This window comes from Silene latifolia, unplaced genomic scaffold (assembly GCF_048544455.1).
Source record: "Silene latifolia isolate original U9 population unplaced genomic scaffold, ASM4854445v1 scaffold_426, whole genome shotgun sequence".
Lineage (NCBI taxonomy): Eukaryota > Viridiplantae > Streptophyta > Magnoliopsida > Caryophyllales > Caryophyllaceae > Silene > Silene latifolia.
The window spans coordinates 63,643-84,035 of NW_027413347.1; the positions used below are offsets into that span (position 1 = coordinate 63,643).

Sequence of the window (20,393 nt, forward strand, 5' to 3'; positions counted from 1 at the left end):
CTTAGCTAGTAAAGTCGTGAGTGGTGGTTAGCTTGACTTGGGTTTGACTCCGTCAACTATAACCCTTGACTCCTTGAGGCTCCCTTTACACCAAAAAAAAGAGAGGTTTGAACCTTTATATTAAGATCGGGAGAATATTTCACCATATTTTTTTACCATATACGTGGAAAATTTAGAATTTACTAACTCGGAAGGAGATGTTTTTATTTTCATTCATTTTTTAACAAGTGTGCTATGTTAAAAACAAACAAAATCAAATTTCTTATTCATAGAAATATCTTATGAATGATAAATCTACACCAAATGAGGCCATCACACACTACCACTCATTTGTTCTTAGATAAGCCATTCCAAATTCCCATACCATGAACATATAATTTATAAACACAACCCAAACCTCTAAAATAAACAACAATTAAAAAGAAGAAACATGAATACTTCACTTACATTAAATCAACAACTTTTTTGTATTACAAATAAACCAACATGGGATCAAACAACATATACTTTAAACTCTAAAACCTCATGGAAATTACATGCACAATCCAAAGGGTTTGGACCAACACCAAACAACAACAAAACAACAACAAATCCATGCAAAAAAAGGAGAATAATGCATCAAAACCTAGCTCAAACAAACAAGAGGAAAAATTCGACGATGACGACGATAAAATTCCACAAGTTGTGTTTGATAGGATGGTAAGAAGGATAGTGACATCAGTAGGGGTGCCCTTGGCAATTGGTGTAGTGTTCCTTAAACTGTTTGATATATTACAGGAAAGACATTTGTTGAAAGTACCACTTTGGATTCCATTTGTGACAACATTTGTGTTCTTTGGAAGCTCTGCACTTGGGGTTGTTTATGGGTCTTTGTCTACTAGTTGGGATGCTGAGAAGGAAGGGTCGATTCTCGGCTTGGACGAGGCGAAAGTCAATTGGGTTGAGATGTGGAAAGAGGAGGATGCCAACTAGTGATGTTGGGGAGAAAATATGCTAATCTGAAATGTTTGCACATTATTTTTTTTTTTTTTTTTTTTTTTTTTTTTTTTTTTGATAAATGGGTTTAGATTCAAGTTCATTTTAATGTTGGGAGTGTGTAAATTTCTTTGGCTGAAACTATAAGTTAGGATACTTTGGCTTGTCAATCAAATAAACATTTATCTGAGGTTTTTCACGGAATGAGACTCCACTGTATTTTGATTCTCGATTATGATAGAATAGAAAAAAAAATGGCTAGTTAAACATGTGAGGCACATCTATCATCCGAAAAAAATTTAATACGATTTTCAGATTAATAGCCGCCTGAGAGCAGTCGCATACATGTTAAAATAAGGGTAGGACTCCATACATCAAACGCGCTCCTTTACCTTGGTATTTGCCGCAACTTTTGCAGTATATTACAATAACAACAAAGCTTCACTTTTATTGACTTGGAATCAACATGAATACATCATATTAAATAATTAAGGCATAAATTTTGATCAACATCTATAAAAGTTGGGACATTTGAAGTGCATAGAAAAGTTTTTATGTTGTTACTACAAACCTAGACCAACTCTCCAGATTTACCGGCAATCAGACTGAATGAATATTGAGTTGCTCAGCCTACCGCAGACGCATTTTTCCATCAGTCTTGACATTTTCAGCTGCATACTCTACCACAGGGGCATGTTTCCAACAGCAAATTTCAACATCAAGTTTCAATCATACTCAAAACAGGGGCTTCACAAATGTGCCACGCTTAGAGCTGCAAATTACATACGAGGCATGAATGCATGATCACTAGAACAAAAAACGTAGAAGATGAGTTCAAATCCTTGCACAAAAACTAAGACAAACAAAAAAAAAGAGGGAAAAGGAATCATGCATTTACAGAACTCATATTTCGGAACAGTGGTAACTTGGTCAGTCTTAAATTTGAATGTCTTACTGGAATAGGAGGATAAGAGTCCGCTAAACTATTGAATCTCAAAGCAGGAGGTACATTATACTACATAACAAGAATTACATGGTGAGACTAAGAAACTCACAAATATACATAGCCTGCTGTACATGAAGATCATTCCACGGTCAACTCAGCTTTACAACTTGTAAGACATCGATCCCATCTATTGTTTTCTATTTCTCCTATTTACACTAAGATATTACGGTAAAAAAAACTGGAATACTATGCTAATTATAATCTCCAGTTCAAAAACTGGCAAAGGAAAAGCCATAGGAAGGGGGGTGGTCAGTATCCCTTTTCCATAATGTTACAGTTGTCGAATCAATCGCCACACGTGATGTTATTCAAACCACCTTGAACAGCCTTGTCAGAATCTATATCATAAGATGATAGCAGTCTTCTCTGTCATCAAAAATTAAAAGACAATAACTTAGTGAGATTATACGAAAAAAAGCATTTTGATGATCACAAGAGGTTCATGTGTCATAAATAAGCAACAGCTCTTCTAGTAGTATAGCAGACTGAACAGAAACTATCAAAGTGACTTTTTCTTAAAGCCTAAGAAAAAAGGTCGAGCTATGAATGACAAGGCAAATGGAGGGATAGCGGAGAACATTTCAAATTTCAAAAAGCACCAACTAGCAAAACTGGGTATCATTGGAAACAAGAGGGAAGAACTCGGGCGATATTAAGAGCCAAGAAATACTGTTTTAAGAATGATACTCCCTTCTATTCTTTGGAATTGCCCCATTTTTCAAAATTTGTGAGGGGGATTTTGAACAAATGGGAAAATTCCAAAGAATCGGGGAGGAGTATGAACTTTCGGAAACAGGGAGATAAATCTGCTTTCAGCGTGTGATGAGCAAAATAATAGAATCGTAGAACAAGTAAAACCAGGCTAACTTGTCCTAACAAGATAACAAGAGTGCCATAAATCTGAAGGCCCTAACAAGAAGAAACAGCAGTAAGTGATATGGCTTTCTTTGAAACTCTTTTAATAGGGAAAAATTAATAAGGAGGCAGTGACACGAAACCTAGTACCTTGCTTCAGTTACATATGAATGAGGCATGAAACTGGTGAACAGTTAATAGAACTATATCAACTATTTCCAGTGTGTTTCCAATTGCCTAGGCTAGTCAAGACAATTTCACGTTCAGACATTCAGTGCCATATGCCTCGGTCACACTTGATAATCACTTTTAAGAGATTTGATATCACATGGAAAGCTATACTTCATAGTTTAATATTGCACATAAACAGGAGAAGTTCAGTTATGTGATGTGGCTGTCTCTACATTCTTAGATGATTTTCAGCTTGGCATCTTAGCCTACTCATATCACTATATCAGGACGTATGATTAGCATTTAGCACCATACAAACACGTTGGCGTTAGGCAATTATAACCAGGGGCACCTGAGTGTCTGAGACGCATAAATCCCAAATAAGGCGTTCTTGCTCAAACTTGGAACATAAAACATTACTAGTTCATGATACAAATCATGCCCTTTGGGCTTCAGCCCAGGTAGTACGATTCCACAGTACAGGAACCCTACAACAAGAACAGCAACATTGACTCAATGCCTCACGAACTCCCACAAATAGAGGTGTAACAGGGTCGGATGTGTAATAAAAAGAATACATAAGACCAAGATAGACATTTTTAACATATGCGCAAGTGGAGCCATGTTTAAGCTCTTTGCACTAAACGACTTTTAAACTGGTGAAACCACTCTGTGGCTCCTAGCTTCACAAAAATTTCCTTCTTAAGAGAAGAAATAAAAACGGCTCAACGTAATATTTTAATTTCACACAGAAAAGCTCACTGCAATCAGAATATTAGTAACTTACATGGTCCTCAAAATCGGGACTAGTCAAGTTGATGGAGAGGTTCCTCATTAACAGCAATGCCTGGTCAAAATCATACAAGAAATGAGAACTTCAACATGTACAGCACAAATAGTAAATGAAATTAATACATGGCAAACTAATTAAGAACAATGACATTTCGGTACCTATTAGATTACAAGTTACTACCAAACAAAGAAAAAAAACTAATACTACCTAATAGGATTGTTTTTTTAACAATTTGCTTCGTAAGGTGAGACGTGGATTAAAACATGTGAAGTGACCGGTATACCCTTGTTATTTTCCTTCCAAATAACATTTTTCAGTAATATTAAACCCCAATTTTGATTAACAAAGTGAATACATAATCCGTTTTAGCAATTTAAAATCTTAGATTTGATTAATTTAGCTCAAAGTAGTTCACTTTTACACTTTTTTATTCTATAGAAATATGTTGACAAGGAGTAAATGAAGGGGCTCATTGTGATAAGAACATGCTTTTTCCAACAAAAAAAAAAAATAGTTAATTTGGAAGGAGGAAAAAGATGAAGGAGAGGAAACACAACGAAGATGGAGGAGGAAGAGAGAGAATAAAAAAATACAGAGAAAGAGATAGAGGAAGAATGAAGAGGCTGTAGCACTGAAAATGATGAAGGAGATAAACAAGAAGAAAATGAGGAGGAGGATTGTTGGGGAGGAGAGAAGAAAAAGTTGAAGGAGAAAGGATGAAGATGGAGATGGAGAAAGGATGACGAAGAATGTCAGGAGAAGATGAAGGAAGTGAACATTGGCCGGATTCCGGTTTTGTAGCAAATGATAAAAAAAGCACTCCATACGTAGTATTTCAATAAGTGCCCTGCTGCTCATCCTGAAGATCTAAAAAGTGCCAACTTTTTTGTTTAATTTGAAAATTTTGCAACATTGAAATTAGGGTGCTGTGACTGCTCATCCTGAACATATAGAAAGTGCCTATAGAGCTACGGCCTATAAATGCTGGAGAACCCAACCCCCACCACCCACCACCAATGTTGCCTACTTGACCAAATCTCACATGAAGAGCAACAAATACCAAGTTATCAACACAAAAGTAAGAGGGATGTCTGAAAGAGAAGTACCGTCTCCACATCAATTGGATCCATTTTTTTAAGCCTCTGCAAATGACCGCTTGCTTCTGGGTCAAAGACACTACCGATAAAGCTGTAGACTTGAGCGAAATCAGGCAGAACTGCATCCAGAAATAATGAATATACTATTTTCATTAGAACGATAACACTTAAGAAAACAGAAAAATTTCTACTTGAAAAAGGAACAACATAAAAGAAAAGAGATCCTGATTTGATAGCTAGAGTTCTACGTAAACAGCCTTTAACATCTTACGGCAAAAGATGCACTATTCTTGAGTTAAGAATTATGACGGCATAAAACAAAAAGGCCTACCCCATCCATCGAAAAGAGCTACATCCTCCTATTCTTCCGATTTTCCCCATTATTCAAAATAAGTGGGGAATTTTGAAAAATGGGCCAATCAATTTCAAAGAATAGTAGGGATTGATAAGCAGCTATGCCATGGAATGTGGACAAGACTACGCAAACTAACAACTCAACATTCACAAATTCCAACAATAAAGTCCATTCAATGTCATCAATAACTGCTCAGCTATCAAATTGCCAACCATTTCAGCTTTTTGATGAACAATTACAACAATAATAAGAAAAACAATTTGAATTACCTCTCAAAGGAGGGCCATGTTTCATTGTTTCATTGAGTCTACCAGCAGTGCGTGCCATTGCAGTGCTTTCAGTGCTACTTGAACAGTTATTAGCAATTGTTGGCCCAGAAGATTTTACATCACCTAAGCAAATAATCAATCCAGCAGCTTAAAAATTAGTGAAAATTATAACTTACCACCCTGTATTTAACGTATTTTACAACTTACCACCTTATATTTCGTTTATTACAACTTACCACCTACTTTTTACCCTAAATTGCCCAACTCCCACCGTATTTCCATCCCCATGTTCATTTAACTTAATTCTCGATTCTTTAAGTTAATAAACTATGAAATGACCCAACTACCCTTACATACACACAATCCCACATTTTCATTGACTCACCTCCTACCTCCTCACTGTCTAATCTCACCACACCACCACTTCTATTGACCATTGCAAAACTATTAGCAACAACCCGTACACCACCGGCTCCACCGCCCTCCATCACAAGCCAACCAACACCTTACGTTGTGTGCCACAATGTCCTCAGTTTTTCTAATCGAACTTCCATGCATATGTTGCCACTCGCCACCACCACCCTCAATCGACAAAACCACTCCCCCCACCCTTGAAAAATGCCAGATCTAGAGTTTTCAAGGGACGGAGAGGGGTAAATACACTATTGCCCAAGTCCTTGATGAGGATGAAGCAGCAGGGGTGTCTAAAGATGTCCTTCGACGGCGGGGAAGGAAGCAAAATTTGTGAAAAATTTGAAGATACCCTCCAAATTTACAGTTCTGAGAAAAAAGTTTCTCACTTCCAAGTGCCAAAGTTATAAACTAAGTAATATTTCTTCTTTTTATCCATCTTTACTCTCCATTTTACACTTCGATTTTGCCACGTTTTCAACAAGAAAGAGTGGTGGTGGTGGGTTATGAATGTGGGAAGGGTTTTCATTCGTATGTAGAAGGCTGGTTTTGGGTGAGCAGGAGGTGGTTTTGAGTGTAAATGGGTCTCCGAAGCGGAAGGGTTTGGCGGTGGGAAAAGGTTGTTGGTGGGATGAGAATGAGGTGGATTGGCAATATGTGTTTTAAGTTAAGAGTGTCGTGTCTCGGGTGGTCCGCAGTGTTATGGTGATCATGGTGGTAGAAGGGCTGGTTATGGTGGTCGAAGACCGAAGGGATTGAGGGTGGTGGCTGATTATTAGTGGAGAGTTGGTGAAGGGATGAATGTAACTTTATGGATTAGAGTGGAAGAGAGGTTGAGGGAATATATTAGGGATAGTTTAGTCATTTGTTAGTTAATTCACTTAAAGGAGTCGGGAATTAAGTTAAATAAACATCGGGATGGAAATACGGTGGGAGTTGGGCAATTTAGGGTAAAATGGAGGTGGTAAGTTGTAATAAACGAAATAGAAGGTGGTAAGTTGTAAAATACGTTAAATACAGGGTGGTAAGTTGTAAATTTCACTAAAAATTAATCAACAATCCTGAAGGAACAGCATTTAAATCTATAAATTATGAAGGCCTGTTAAACAACCTGTGGCCCCATTCAACACATCAGCCGTCTGAGAATTGGCAGCCCAGGATGACGGAGCTGCAGTAGCATTAGCATTTCTGGGTGTTAACACAGGATCTTGAATTACAGGTTCGAGCAAGAGAGCAGATGTTTGAAGAGAACCGGGAGCTTGAGAAGCTGGTGTAGCTGTCAGAGACCAGGTCAGAACAGCCTAGCAAAAAGTAATATGAAGCACTTCGCTAAATAAAATATTAAAATGAGAAGGTAGCTTACCAGTTTTTTGAGCTTTCTGGGGATAGGGATGAGCAGCTTTTCGTTTTGGGCGGGGTGGAGGTAAATGCTCATTGCTCCCACTCTTTTGGACCTTCAGAAAATACTTCTGAGCATGGCTACGTATCTGCATACAGGTTAACAGTATTTTACTTGCTTATGTGGCAAACAATAATGGTATGCCAAACATATCGTGAAGTTTGTGCTGCATTAGAACTCAAATACTCCATGATATACCACAGAAGATTTTAATTACCATACATACCTGAATAACAGTTTTTGACCCAATAAAAGCTTCAATTTTCTTCCAATCACGGTCAAAGCTGTAGGAGATTAAGGAATTGAGATAACTACCACCAAACTAATGTGGTAAACAAAGGTTAACTTGACATGATTCTAATACACATATGAGTATATGACGAGGAATGAATTTTCCTCTGGAGATCACACCAACCTTGTACCAATGAGCTACACAACAAGCACACAACCATCAACTTCCTACATAATTTCCCTTGATCCACCTAGTCAAATCATACAATTAATTCACTTAAACTGCTTGTCAATCCTTTCATTGACAGCAGTACCTTTATATTATTTTCTGACAATTTGATGATGTACTTTCTTGGTCTTGTACTTTGTTCACAACCTTCGACGTGCTTTAGTTTTAACTTCAAAGACAGTTCTCACATACAGGATTTGATAGTAGTGAGAAATACATTGTGGAACTTAGATGCTCAGTAGTTAGTTAGTGACCATTGTTTGATGACTAAAGCTCAATGCTTAAACTCACAGCACTCAATGATATATTAGCTAAAAAATTAAATCGGAGGAAACTGAATGTGAAATTAACAAAAAAAAGAGCTATACCCCATATTGCCAACAGGTCAGTGATGGTCCAAAACAGGTTTCCGCAGTTTCAAGTCCTAAATAGCAACACAGAGTTCTCCGTCCAGAAGAAACCTTCTAAACCTTCACTTTCCCTTCGACCCAAGAATGACTACTCTATATTCAGATAAGAACAAGATTGGCCCATGAGAGATACATAGTATACATTCAAATGGGGCCATATGTTCTGTTTATTTTAAAAAGGGAAAATGCGCACGGTGCCCTTGAAGTTTCGAATTTTGCCCGAAATACCCAATTTTTTGTTCCGGAAAACTTTAAGAGGCTATAACTCGTCGTGTCTACGAGTTCAGATAGTGATAATTTTTTTTTTTTCAAATCGATTATCTTTACGAGAACTACGATTTGAAAAAAAATTTGTCGTTTTTGGATCCCGTGGCTAGGAGTTTTTGTACGTCAGTTTTTTTTACCGAACAAACTTTGAGTGACCATATCTCTTGGTCACGAATTCCAAACTCGACAATTGTTTTTTTAAAGTCGTAGTCCTCGAAAAGATAATCAATTTGAAAAAAAAAAATTGTCACTTTATGAGCTCTTAAACACGAATTATAGCCTTTTAAAGTTTTCCGGATAAAAAAATTGGGTATTTCGGGCAAAACATCAAATTTCAAGGGAACCGCGTGCATTTTCCGTTTTAAAAATCTTAGTTAGCTATTACAGGGCCGCTTTGCCTTTTAGTATTCGACAATGGACTGAGGACTAGTTTTCTCCCAAAAAACAGTCCACAAAAGCTAACTTTAATATTCGATGTCCATTAATAGGCACTCCAAACTCTGAGACTAATACAACCAACAAGATTACCCCAGTACATCAATAAATTCTGAAAATAACAGAATACGGGGTTTGATAAACGCAACCTTACCCCTTTGTTACAAACACAAATAGGTTGTTTCCATATGATCCAAATTGAAGATTGTATCATGAATTGTATCAAATAACTGATGTTGAAATCGATTTAGAACCATACCCAAAGTTCCTCATTTCAACACAATAAAATGCAGTAACAGGCTCTCTTAATCCGATGAATCATAACCATAGCAATCTTCCTTCACTCCTTTCACCAATCAACTAATAAATGCTCTTTGCCCCAAATTCATTAAACTACTCCATATATTAATTCTACTATCGGAATTTCAATCTTAGATTCTTGAAGTAAGACAGCAGATATTCACGCATCTATGTCCCTCAAATACTAAAATGAAAATTGTATCAAATACAAGTACTGACTAATTTTGAAATAGATTTAGAACCATAGCCAAAGTTCCCCATTTCAAAACAACGAACTGAATTACTCTTCTCGCAACCTTCACGTCTTTCACCAATCAAACGAGAAATAATCTACCGTATTTCAATCTTCTTTCAACCTTTACACCTTTCACCAATAAAATGAGAAATAATCTGTTCCCCCAAAATGCTAAACTACTCCGTATATATTGATTCTATATTTCTATTATCTACCGTATTTCAATCATAAATTCTCGAAACAATACAGCAGATAATCACAATATCAGAATCTCCTGTAGCAAGCAGTACCACACATCCAAACCCCTTATTTCACCCTCAAATGCTCAGAAAACCCTAACTAAAACCCTAATAATTCACATGTTCAACTCACAAATTCCTAAATTAATTCCACGCAATTGAGCTACAACTACGATAATAATCAGAAACACCTAACATCACAAAACCACCGCAAAATTCAATAATTCAGAAATCAACAAAGTCAGGAAAGCGAAAGAACATACAGTTGAAGAGCTTCAAGGAATTTATCATGTTCAGGTTCAGTCCAACTCTCACGCGATTTCGATATCGTATACGGCTTCCTAACCTTCTTACTATTCGATTCATCAGCAATCGACAACGCCGTACTCCCCGCCGTATTCCCCGCCGCTGCCGCCGCCGTGGGAGAACTCACCGGCGTCGCGTTGAACGGGTTTATTCCCGGCAACGCAGAACCATTAACATCTAAATAAAATCCTTCAGGTGAATTCGGATTCATAGACACCATTGAAATGAAGAAAGATAATAAAAGAGTATCGAAAATTAGGGTTAGAAGAAATGAGATTTTTGTTTGTGTGGTGTGATATTGGGGGATTGTAGTAATTGGGGATTCGCGAGTTAGGAAAGAGTGGTATCGTGGTGACTAGGTGAGTCACTCGGGGTTTGATTGAGACTGTTGGGAGGAGTAAGAGTAACACGAGTACGTTGTTTGTGGTAAAATTACATGTGGTTTGGTTTAGACTTGACTGCTCTTTGTATCCCCCATGTTATTTGGTTATTAAAATCAGCCTACTATATAGATACTCCACTATTTAGATATTCAACACTTTTTCCTTTTTATCATATCATAGATTTTTATTAATTGAATTCTCGTAATCTCGTACACACTCAGATCGACTAGTAACAGATTGTTCTAAATTGTCAAGGTTTCGAGTTCAATCCCGACTTCTGTAATGGCTCTATCGGCTCAAATTCGAACTAAAACGAATGGTATAAAAAAAATAAAAAAAATACTCCTCTATCCCATTCATTTGTTGTCCTTTTCCATTTTATGGTGTCTCGGTCAATTGTTGTCCTTTCCATTTTAAGAGTGAACTTAAAGAGCAATTTGATCATTCACACACAATTTGGTTCACTTGTCATTTAGTAATTGACCCATTTTCTTTCCTTGGTCTTTGTGCCAAAATTAAATGATAACAATTGAGCGGGACGGGGAGTAGATGTTTAATTGAATGAGATTAAGGGGTATAAATTATCGCACTTAAAACTACTAGTTCAACTTATTATTTAACTCCGTGCGTATGTATCTACATCGAAAATGAATTTCCAATTTTTTTAAAATTTCTATTTTGTTAATTGTCAAAATACTTTTGTGCATCCTCTCCATTTTATTCTTCTCCAAACATTAGTTAACATGTGTTTGTGAAATGAGTTTGATACGTATAACCATATAAGGGCTAGGCGGTAAGCCGGTAATTCAAATGACTAGGGTTAGGTAAAAAGTTAGAGATTTTTTGAGCTGCACGAATTCGATGTTCAAGTTTTGGGATACAAAAATGTTAAAATTCCATTGAAATTCGATTCTAATTTTAGATTTCCCAACCACACATTATAAATTGGAAACCCTAATATGAAAGAGTAAAGGGTGGGTGACATATGTAATTAAGGATTGCAATTGATTCCATGCCGACGTCGAAGTCCAAGTAACATGTACCGCTTTGTTTGTTATTGATATCTTCCACAAATATCTACCGACGTTATTTCCCAAAATCAGTCACTTTCCTACCTCAATTTTAGCTCCAGCCATTATCGGTTAATTTTCCAGCACTTTCTTTTTACAGTCGACAGATATTTATGGTCCTGCACTATACAATTCTCTTTCCAGCAGGAAGCAAAGTATAGTACGCTGATAACTGATAACCAACCAATTGTAACCACATTATGTACTGGACTAAACTACTCTAGACTACTATCCACTTTGCACATTGACAAGTACGCTCATATTTTGCCGACCATATTTCATATTTGCAGGTACTAATTACGACTATTTACTCTTTTCATCATTTACCTATACCGACTATGCGAGTTTCTGATAAGGTTGTCGTAAGCCTTTTTTCTCGAAACCAGGAACTGCTTGCAACTTCATCTGTGCCATCTGAATTTGCATCTTGATTATCTGGCTAAATGTAGGTCGGATTCCGTCTTCACCATGTCGACCTATTAGAGAAGGAGGAGAAACATGGCGACATTCACTCACACTACACAAAAAATTCTTAAAATTGTCGAAAGTAAATTATAAGGAAGACAGACCAAAATGGAATATGTAAACTATGCAATTAGTCATTTCAGATTGAATCCAGTGTTTTCTAGTGTTTTTTAATCCGAGTTGGAATCATTTTCAGTCGGTCAGTTAACATAAACTATTTAGCGCAAGCAGTTACTGACATAATTTTGGACTTGTAGTTACATACCTTTCATTCGAAGCTGGTCTGGTTCCTTTTTACGACATGGCATCTGAGCAGCCTGACAGTAGGATAGGGGCACATTTGGGAGGGTATTGTTATGATGAGGATAGAAGCTGTGAGCCTGTGGCATTCTGGGGGAGAGAAAATTCTGAAAAGGCGGCCCATATACTTGCGGCGCCACAGGTAGCTGTCCATAGGAAACCTGATTAGCTGGAAATGGACCATGATTGAACTGATTCAATCTCCAAGGATCTGTATACTGTGATGGACCTCCGAAATCAGCCTGAATATTATATGGGTTGACAAACATTTGTGCGAAATTCAGTTGGGAATTATTAACCCATGGGTCTGGTGTAATTGGAGTCCAATGAGGGGTGTCAGTTTGGATTGGTTTATTTGAACCAGGAAATGAAAAAATGTTCCATCCACCTTTCAAAGGGAACTCGGGAGTTTGATTCTTTGTGTCTTCCTGGAAAATGTATGTTTCATCAACTGTGATCAAACTATCCTCATCCGGTAGATTGATCTCGAAATCTGAGTCAGCTTCATCACTGGAACAAGGCGATGGATCAAAATTCAAACCTTCTTGGATCTGAGTCTTTGTAACTTCTCCGAAAGTGTGGCCTAACTCTCGAGCAAAAAATGACATTTCTCTTGATTGCTCTTTATCTAGAATATTTTCCTTTGTGGACATTTCGGTTGATGCTCTCCAAATGTTGGTGCAACTTAGGTCAGGCCATGATGGAAAGTTACTAGAAATTTCGTCTGCACAAGGGTTATAAATGAAAATGTAACGCACACTGGACTACTGGTTTTAGATAAGATGGAAAAGGATTGACAAACATGCTCAATCAAAGAAATTGACTTTGTATGATGGGAAGGCGAATGATATATCGTACCATTGTCTGAAAGCCAGTGAATGTTCTCTGGATCAGGTTTGCAGCTGTTTCTGCTATCCACTATTATATCTTGATGCTGGCAAGAGAAAGAAAATTGAATGTTAAGTTTTAAGAATGTACTACTGCGTCAAAAGAAATGTTACCTACAAATAACTCCATTGACAGGCTTGGACTTGCTTCATATTTGTTATTTTTATGTAAAGCAAAGTAACGTTCCAAATGATACAGTAAAAGAAATCAAAGGTATGCATTTAATGGTTTTCTATTATACGCCTAGTAAAACCACTCTGATTCGAACTTTTTTTCTTGTTTCACAAATATGATACTCCGTACTAGTGTAAGCTATCATCATTGCAATATTCAAAAGCCTCGTGATCCCGGTAAGAGGCAACACAGACTTACCAGAACAATAATTTTCAAATTTTGTAGTTAATGTCTATTGACTTATCATGTTTGACTTATCAAAACAAGAGTTTTCACACTATCATTGCAATTAATTTCTATTGTGAGAAAATGTGGTCAATCTATCTGACACTTTGACTACAAATGAGACAATATAAATGGGATGGAATATATCTTGGGTGCGCGTGATACTACAAATATGACACACACCATAAACTTATGTACAGTGGAATAAGAGACTACCTTAGTGCGATGAGATGGATGCCAAATTTCTGAAACAGATCCAATGGAGACTTTTGCTTCTGTTGCTAAATGATCTGCAACAGATGCCTTTTTTGGAAAGCCTTTAGGCAAGTTCTTGGATGAAACATCAAAACCCTTCTGTTCCTGAGCTACGAAACCTCCTTGAGAGTTAGAAGTTTTGTATGATGGTTTAATAAACACTGCTGAACTCATAGAAGCTTTCATATCTGATGATTTGGCAGCAGTTTTTCTGGCTGTGTTGTTTTGAAAACTATTGATGGTTATATTCTCTGTTCTCGTGGTGAAAGGAGCAACTTGACTCCTCAGTCGTTTCTTTCTTGTCTTGCCAAATCTCACATTACCCGCAATTACTCTCTGATCATCTCTAGTTTTATCATTGGATGCAAGATTTGCCTGCAAAGGCCACAACTTAGGAAGGCGTTCATAAAAAGACGTGTGCATAGCTGTGGTTTGTTTGAGTATTGAAAAGCATACCTCATCAATTAAGTCTGGATCGACTTCCTCTGCATCTTCCAAAATGATAAGGGCTGAGAACCTCCCTCCCTCCTGAACCTGCGGCTGCAACGTTTCTACCTGGTAGGTCACTTCTTGACCCTGCTAAATCAACAGAAGAGTCCTCCTTAAGAAACATTCATTTAAAATCATTGGTACCTTGACCTTTTATTTTCGTTTGTCATGAACTATAATAATTCACACAAGGCATTTGATTAAATGCATATATAATGTGGCATCTATTATGACGATGCTTGAAAGCCTTTAGTCCAACAATGAGTTCTTCCCTAAAACTTTGTTTAATATGGTGAAAGCCATATGGTCTACCTCTATTATTGGCTGATCGGTCAAAGAATCTTCTGTAGGACAATTTTCAGTTGTTCTTGAAGAAGAGGATGGAAATTCGGGTGATGTGGAAACAGAAGAAATGATAGGCGGGGAAACTCTAAAGCGGTTTACTACTTGCAAAGCTGAATGCTCCTCCAGAGATTTGGAGATGACTTCATCAAGTCCATTTGATTTCTGCTTTTCCTCGATTGATATCAATGGCTCATTTGTCTTTATCTCATCTGAAGCTATGCAGGAAGTGATAAGTTAGCAGCTGGCAATTTGATTTACTATTGCAGGCACATATCAGTACAGAATTGTGAAAAAATCTTACATTTTAAGGCCTAAAAACGCAAAACAAAAAAAAAATGATAAACTGCCATCACCTTTTATCCAACTATCTTCTGTTGCCCTTTGCTTGCTAGGGACCTCAGCATGTCCATATGATTTACTACTGGCCAAGTCATGTTTCTGAGTGTCTGGGCGGCTCTGCTTGCATAAAACAGAAGGTTATTATGAGATTTATCTTTCCATATAGCAAAGCTAAAGTTAACATATATAAACATTGTAAAACATAATACTCTTGGTTTCACCAAAAAAAAAAAAACATAATACTCTTGGTCCAACATAAAAGTACTGTACAATGAGCGACTTCTATCGTTTGTCCTTTCCACAAATTCCTCCCTATCTCAATAAAAACAGAGAGAAGATACATAGTGCATCACAGGGCCAGACCTTAAAATAGAAAGGAGGGCGATATGGTTGACTGCACCTACTCAGTAGACTATCAGACCCTGGAGGTTTTAAAGTTGACATCTCCGATCCATCTGGCAGGGACTTCATAACAGAAGAGTTCCCCAGAATGCTACTTTGTTCAGGATTTTCTGAGGTATTTCTAGTGATGCCAATAGTGATAGGATTTGCCCATGGCCTTCGTAATTGCTGCCCGTTGAATTTTTCAGAGCCTGAGTGATACAACAACATGTTTAGACATTCTATCTTGTTTATAATTAAATAGCCAACTAGAAAAAAATGTACTTGGAAGATATAAAGTACATCAAATCGTTAATGTATCAAATTAGCTGTTGGAAGATTAGTGGGTAAATTTGATCTAATTGAGGTGATTGTTGGTTGATCGCTTTGGCCATCTAGAACATCTAAATTAGACTACAGTAAGCTATAGCCATGTTATCTCACATTCATAGCTGTGTTAAGGATAGTAGATCAATGAAAAATCTTAGGTAGACCGAGTGTATCACACTATGGTAGACCCTGCCCAATTAGAAACCTCCTTTTTTTCCCCTTCTCCCAACCCTACACAAGATGTGCAACATACAAGATTTGAAGAACTTACGACTTGGAAGTGAAACAGTTACTCCATATCTGTTTAGATGGACATCAGGTAATTGGTTTCCATATACATACAGTTCTGTCGTAGTACTGTATACTTAAAATTTCATTTAAGTCATAACCTCGGCATGAACAGTAACTTTTAAGCATTTGTTATCAGTAAAACCTCAAGGTTAATACATGCAACATATCTATTATAAGAATCAACTTATACGAGAAAGGTACTCTTAGATACCTGTGGACTTGCTATCTGCATTGATCAACTTAGCACTATCCCATCGTTCAGCAGATTCCTCAGCTGAAACCCCAGACATTCTACCACCTGCGGGTGATACATGGCCCTGCGATTTCTTTATATCAGGTGCACTCTTATAAGCGCCATCTGCAGTGCTTAGCTTGAAACTATCCCATCTTTCAGAATGTTCCCAAATAGAAGTCCCCAAAAATTCACCAGCTGACACTGATTTATGGCGTTGCAGTTCAAGGATTTCAGGTGCTCTCTTACATGCATTTTGTAAGTCACTGTTGAAAACCAAATGAAATAAGGTAATAAACTAATAATCATTAAGTATACATGACGATGCATTACTTTATGCTCCTTTCATCTCAAACAATGACCACTATTCCATTTCAGCTTTTCTCAGAAAATTGACCAGTTGACAGTTTCCACATTAGGTATTACAATTTTCTTATGTATTTTTGAAGGAGATAACCTTCTTGTTATATTACACTCAACCTTTTTGAGAAAAAAAGAGTAATGACGATATTTCGTCTTATTTTCTTAAAAATGAAGTTGAATAGGAAGTGATCAAATGGGGCTAGAGAGTATTTTACAAGATGATAATCCTACAACCCTATGACAGTAGGCAGCCAATTGATACCAGCACAGAGCCACAGAGCTATTTATAGCTTTCAAGTTACAGCAATCACATTGATAGTTGATGTATGAGAGACATAGAGAGACACAGACACGCCATTGACATGTGTATCCACAAGTTCCAAGCAACAAACAGAATTATAGGATATAAGGACTTCATCATTTTTCTACCCTATGGCCATGCTACCGAGACTCAGTGGCAAGTATTGGGTGTGGGTGTGGATGTGGATGTGTGTTGGAGCACAAGATGCAACTAGTTCATGAAAAATTTCACATTTTTAACCTAATATGAAGTGTTTGAGTGGTGTCATGTCGGACAAGTGTTGTGTGTTACATACTACACAATGGAGCTTAGCTTTGACAAAGGAATGGAGCAGGCAAACAATTTGATCACTCAAAGACTGGGATTGATATGTATATCTCCTCCAAACTTTTTTCTTTCACCCTTCCCCTCTCACATATTTATAAAATACGGAGGCATACTCTATATTTTTTGTTTACATGGGTGTGCTAAAGAGTTTCACTTTTCCTTTTGTGTATTTTCGCATTTTGAGGTGTGCGATCACCCATAAACGGTTCTAAAGGATGATTTCATGTCAGCCACCCCCAAATCATTTTGGGATTAAGGCTCTGATGTTGTTGTTGTTGGGTGTGTTAAAGAGTAAAGAGATAGGGGGTAAACTACTCCCTCCATCACCAGGTTTATTACTACATTTCTTACAATATGTCAATATGTGAGCAGTTTGAACAATGTAGTAAACCTGATGGAACAGAGAAAAAGGTGAGAAGAAAATAGATACGACTCCTCTAAGAAAAGAACACTCATATTCATTTGGAAGCGAAAACCTTCCACAAATGGCATATGACTTGAACTAGTTGAACATTTAAATCCTTAATGTATCCTGAGATCAATAACATTTACAGTAATATGACACAACAAAGAGACTCTCTTTGGCCTATACTCGGTAATAGCTAATTAGCTACTCTTGATAATCATAACTGAAGTGCTCAATTCCTAACTGACTAAATATAAGTCAATCTGGGGAAACTCAAAACGGCAAGGCTACTCGTGAACCAAAGAGTTCATTATTTCAGCATAAAAGATGTGAATTTCACCTGATTATTGATTGATCAAATCCATAAGGTAACTCCTTGCACCAATTTACTTCAGCTAAAGATAACAGGTGGTCTCTTGTATAGGAAATTCTTAAATCTCTGCAAACTCAGAATTCCGTAACTTAACAGTTTGACAAAACCACGATGTAAAACAACAAATGTCATCAATATAAGATACTAGTACTTTGTTTCCTATATGGTCAAAGCTAATGTTCTTCCATTCAAGCACAATTCCAAAACTGTGAGCTCTTACTCTTACGTCTTACCACTCATTCTTCAAATTTTTTATTAATATTGAATTTCCAGGGGTATCAGAAGTAAAATAAAAGTGTATGACAAACAAGTCGCAATGATTTAGGTTTTCCTCGAGTAAACTAAGAATAGAAACTGAAAGAAATTTGCTGCCAACGCACTTCTTAAGGTTGAAACAAAACTAACACAAAGTTATGCTACCAACTTCCACCATATAACTGAATAGACGAACACCTACAATCTGCATTCATCAATTATCAACTATGCCCATGAAAGGAAAGATCTAATCTACGCGACACAAAAAACACAGAACACAAAAACCAGGACTCACAGTAACATTTACTGAATGTAACAGCCCCTACAATACTGGTGAAAGAGGAAAATTTTGTCCTAGCTACAATGGAAGAACATGTGAGGTTTCTCACTTTAGACTCCAACCCACTTGTATGCTTTGAAATGAAGCATGGATGGTGTCTGGTGTTTATATTGAGTATTTCTTATCTACGGATAATCACTCATTTATCTGCGGTTTTCATAAGTTGTCCTATCCTTAAGTTAACAAAGTCCACTACGCCTCCTTTAGAGTCCCTAGCGACAATCCTAAACTGAAAACAAAGCATACAAGAGCAATCTTACATAGTTACAGTCATACTACCAAAAACGAAGTTCAGTTTTTTAGACTTAATTTAAGTTCAGTTCATTTTTGTTCTTCAAATCAGTTCAATTCCATTCCATTATCTTCTTCAACTCAATTCAATTCATTTCAATTTTGTTCTTCAGTTCAATTCATTTTTGCTCTTCAGTTTCGGTCCAGAAGAAGATAGCCTAGACAACCTAAATTACTAATAAAAGGTACTTGAGTTGCTATAAAACTCTTAAAATAACATGAGTTAATGAACAAAAACTAATAAACTCAGAAGTTAATTCATATTTTCAGCAAGATTGAAATAAAATAATCAACTAAAACTTAACATAAATGAAGCAAAAACACAGTATTTTATCTCATGATTTGTAATAACTACCTACATTATCAGAAATCGATCCGTCCATTGCTCAAAGAACTCCATCAGCAAAATTAATTCATATACAATATGTACATTAACAAACATGCGAAAAATTGATCATAATTTGAGCATGAGATATGCGAATTTCACCTAAAAGTTGACTCGTCAACTCCAGTAGGTAGCTCCTTACAATTATCCGCTTCTGACAACGACAACAATAATTCTCTTGAATACGAAATTCTAGAATTTCTGTTACACCAAAACGATATGCATTCATTACTTCACACAAACAAAATCAAGAAAACAAATTCAAACAAAAATTAATAACAGCATAAATATTTTCATACTTGCGAACAATTTCCGGCGACTTAGAAGCGACTTCTAGTAAATTTCGAGCTTCGTCCTCGTAAATCATCCTTCAAAATTCAGAAAAAGAATCGAAGCTTCAAAATCTTCAACACTATACGCATATATTACTCCAAACAAACGAAATTCAATAAAAAAAATCAAGAAATAAGAACAGAATTTCTCACTCGTGAACGATTTCCGACGACTTCGAAGCGACTTCAACAAGTCTTGGAGCTTCACTCTCGTAATTCATCCTTCAAAATTTACAAAAGATTCACAGCTCAGAATCTTCGACACGATACGAATACATTACTCCAATAAACATAATTCGCTAAAAAAAATCAAGAAACAAGAATTAATAAGAGCAGAATTTCTTACTCGCGAACAATTTCCGACGACTTCGAACCGACTTCAGCAAGATTTCGAGCTTCACTCTCATAAATCATTCTTCAAAATTCTCAAAAACAAACAGAATTCACTAAAAAAAATCAAGAAAACGAAATTCAAAGAAAGATTACAAGAGTAGAAGTTTCTTACTCGCGAACGATTTCCGACGACTTCAAACCAAAATCAACAAAACTTCGAACTTAATTCTTCAAAATCTTGGAAAATTGCGAGCTGAAACAATAAATTCACATCAATTTTGATGTAAATGAGTGAAAAGGATGATCACGTGAAGAAACAGAGAGAAAACGACGAATTATTGAAGAGGTGAAAAAGTAATGTGGAAAAATAGGGTTTAATTGCGACGAGATGAATAAATGAGGAAATGTGATGGTAAAGCTTTTGCTAAAAGTGGTAATGGAACAGAGAAGAGAGAGAAGGGAGATAATGAGCGTGGTGCAGTGCTACTAACACAGTAACGCTTACAGTCTTACATCACCTGGAATTGTTGCAGAAAG

General features: G+C 36.7%; 3 protein-coding genes across 14 annotated transcripts; 1 reads left to right on the forward strand and 2 right to left on the reverse strand.

Annotated features, from left to right (window-relative positions):
* Nucleotides 1–387: 387 nt before the first annotated feature.
* LOC141639515 (uncharacterized protein PAM68-like) lies at nucleotides 388–1,043 on the forward strand. The gene has a single exon (XM_074448614.1). The coding sequence runs from the start codon at nucleotides 526–528 to the stop codon at nucleotides 970–972; it is 447 nt and encodes a 148-aa protein (XP_074304715.1). The 5' UTR covers nucleotides 388–525; the 3' UTR covers nucleotides 973–1,043.
* Nucleotides 1,044–1,883: 840 nt separating this feature from the next.
* On the reverse strand, nucleotides 1,884–10,439 carry LOC141639514 (protein REVEILLE 6). 3 transcript variants are annotated; one of them, XM_074448613.1, is made up of 8 exons: nucleotides 9,941–10,439; nucleotides 7,558–7,615; nucleotides 7,296–7,419; nucleotides 7,044–7,208; nucleotides 5,522–5,644; nucleotides 4,907–5,016; nucleotides 3,795–3,854; nucleotides 1,884–2,342 (listed from the first exon to the last, which is right to left on the reverse strand). In XM_074448613.1, exons 1-8 carry the CDS (start codon nucleotides 10,201–10,203, stop codon nucleotides 2,325–2,327), a joined length of 921 nt encoding a protein of 306 aa, XP_074304714.1. In that variant the 5' UTR covers nucleotides 10,204–10,439; the 3' UTR covers nucleotides 1,884–2,324. The 3 variants fall into 3 exon arrangements, with proteins under 3 accessions (XP_074304714.1, XP_074304712.1, XP_074304713.1); XM_074448611.1 differs by having other exon boundaries at nucleotides 1,884–2,347; XM_074448612.1 differs by having other exon boundaries at nucleotides 1,884–2,347; nucleotides 7,044–7,199; nucleotides 9,941–10,345.
* Nucleotides 10,440–11,399: 960 nt separating this feature from the next.
* LOC141639518 (uncharacterized) lies at nucleotides 11,400–20,393 on the reverse strand. 10 transcript variants are annotated; one of them, XM_074448620.1, is made up of 16 exons: nucleotides 20,362–20,393; nucleotides 20,029–20,109; nucleotides 19,870–19,938; nucleotides 19,677–19,745; nucleotides 19,491–19,559; nucleotides 19,294–19,392; nucleotides 17,888–17,986; nucleotides 16,130–16,416; nucleotides 15,280–15,509; nucleotides 14,931–15,033; nucleotides 14,545–14,792; nucleotides 14,200–14,319; nucleotides 13,705–14,118; nucleotides 13,060–13,135; nucleotides 12,167–12,925; nucleotides 11,400–11,912 (listed from the first exon to the last, which is right to left on the reverse strand). In XM_074448620.1, exons 3-16 carry the CDS (start codon nucleotides 19,935–19,937, stop codon nucleotides 11,773–11,775), a joined length of 2,781 nt encoding a protein of 926 aa, XP_074304721.1. In that variant the 5' UTR covers nucleotide 19,938; nucleotides 20,029–20,109; nucleotides 20,362–20,393; the 3' UTR covers nucleotides 11,400–11,772. The 10 variants fall into 10 exon arrangements, with proteins under 10 accessions (XP_074304721.1, XP_074304719.1, XP_074304728.1 ...); XM_074448618.1 differs by having other exon boundaries at nucleotides 14,200–14,322; XM_074448627.1 differs by lacking the exon at nucleotides 17,888–17,986.

What these genes read in the sequence shown, in the direction of transcription:
- LOC141639515 (XM_074448614.1), top strand. Translation starts at nt 526, where the DNA reads ATGGAAATTACATGCACAATCCAAAGGGTTTGGACCAACACCAAACAA.
- LOC141639514 (XM_074448611.1), bottom strand. Translation starts at nt 10,203, where the DNA reads ATGGTGTCTATGAATCCGAATTCACCTGAAGGATTTTATTTAGATGTT. An exon ending in GGTCAAAAACTGTTATTCAG is followed by an intron (nt 7,420 to 7,557) that starts GTATGTATGGTA and finishes ACCTGTATGCAG; the next exon opens with ATACGTAGCCATGCTCAGAA. An exon ending in ATCCAATTGATGTGGAGACG is followed by an intron (nt 3,855 to 4,906) that starts GTACTTCTCTTT and finishes GATTTTGACCAG; the next exon opens with GCATTGCTGTTAATGAGGAA.
- LOC141639518 (XM_074448618.1), bottom strand. Translation starts at nt 19,937, where the DNA reads ATGATTTATGAGAGTGAAGCTCGAAATCTTGCTGAAGTCGGTTCGAAG. An exon ending in TTTGATCAATCAATAATCAG is followed by an intron (nt 16,417 to 17,887) that starts GTGAAATTCACA and finishes GGTTTTCAACAG; the next exon opens with TGACTTACAAAATGCATGTA. An exon ending in AGACCAGCTTCGAATGAAAG is followed by an intron (nt 11,913 to 12,166) that starts GTATGTAACTAC and finishes CTTCTCTAATAG; the next exon opens with GTCGACATGGTGAAGACGGA.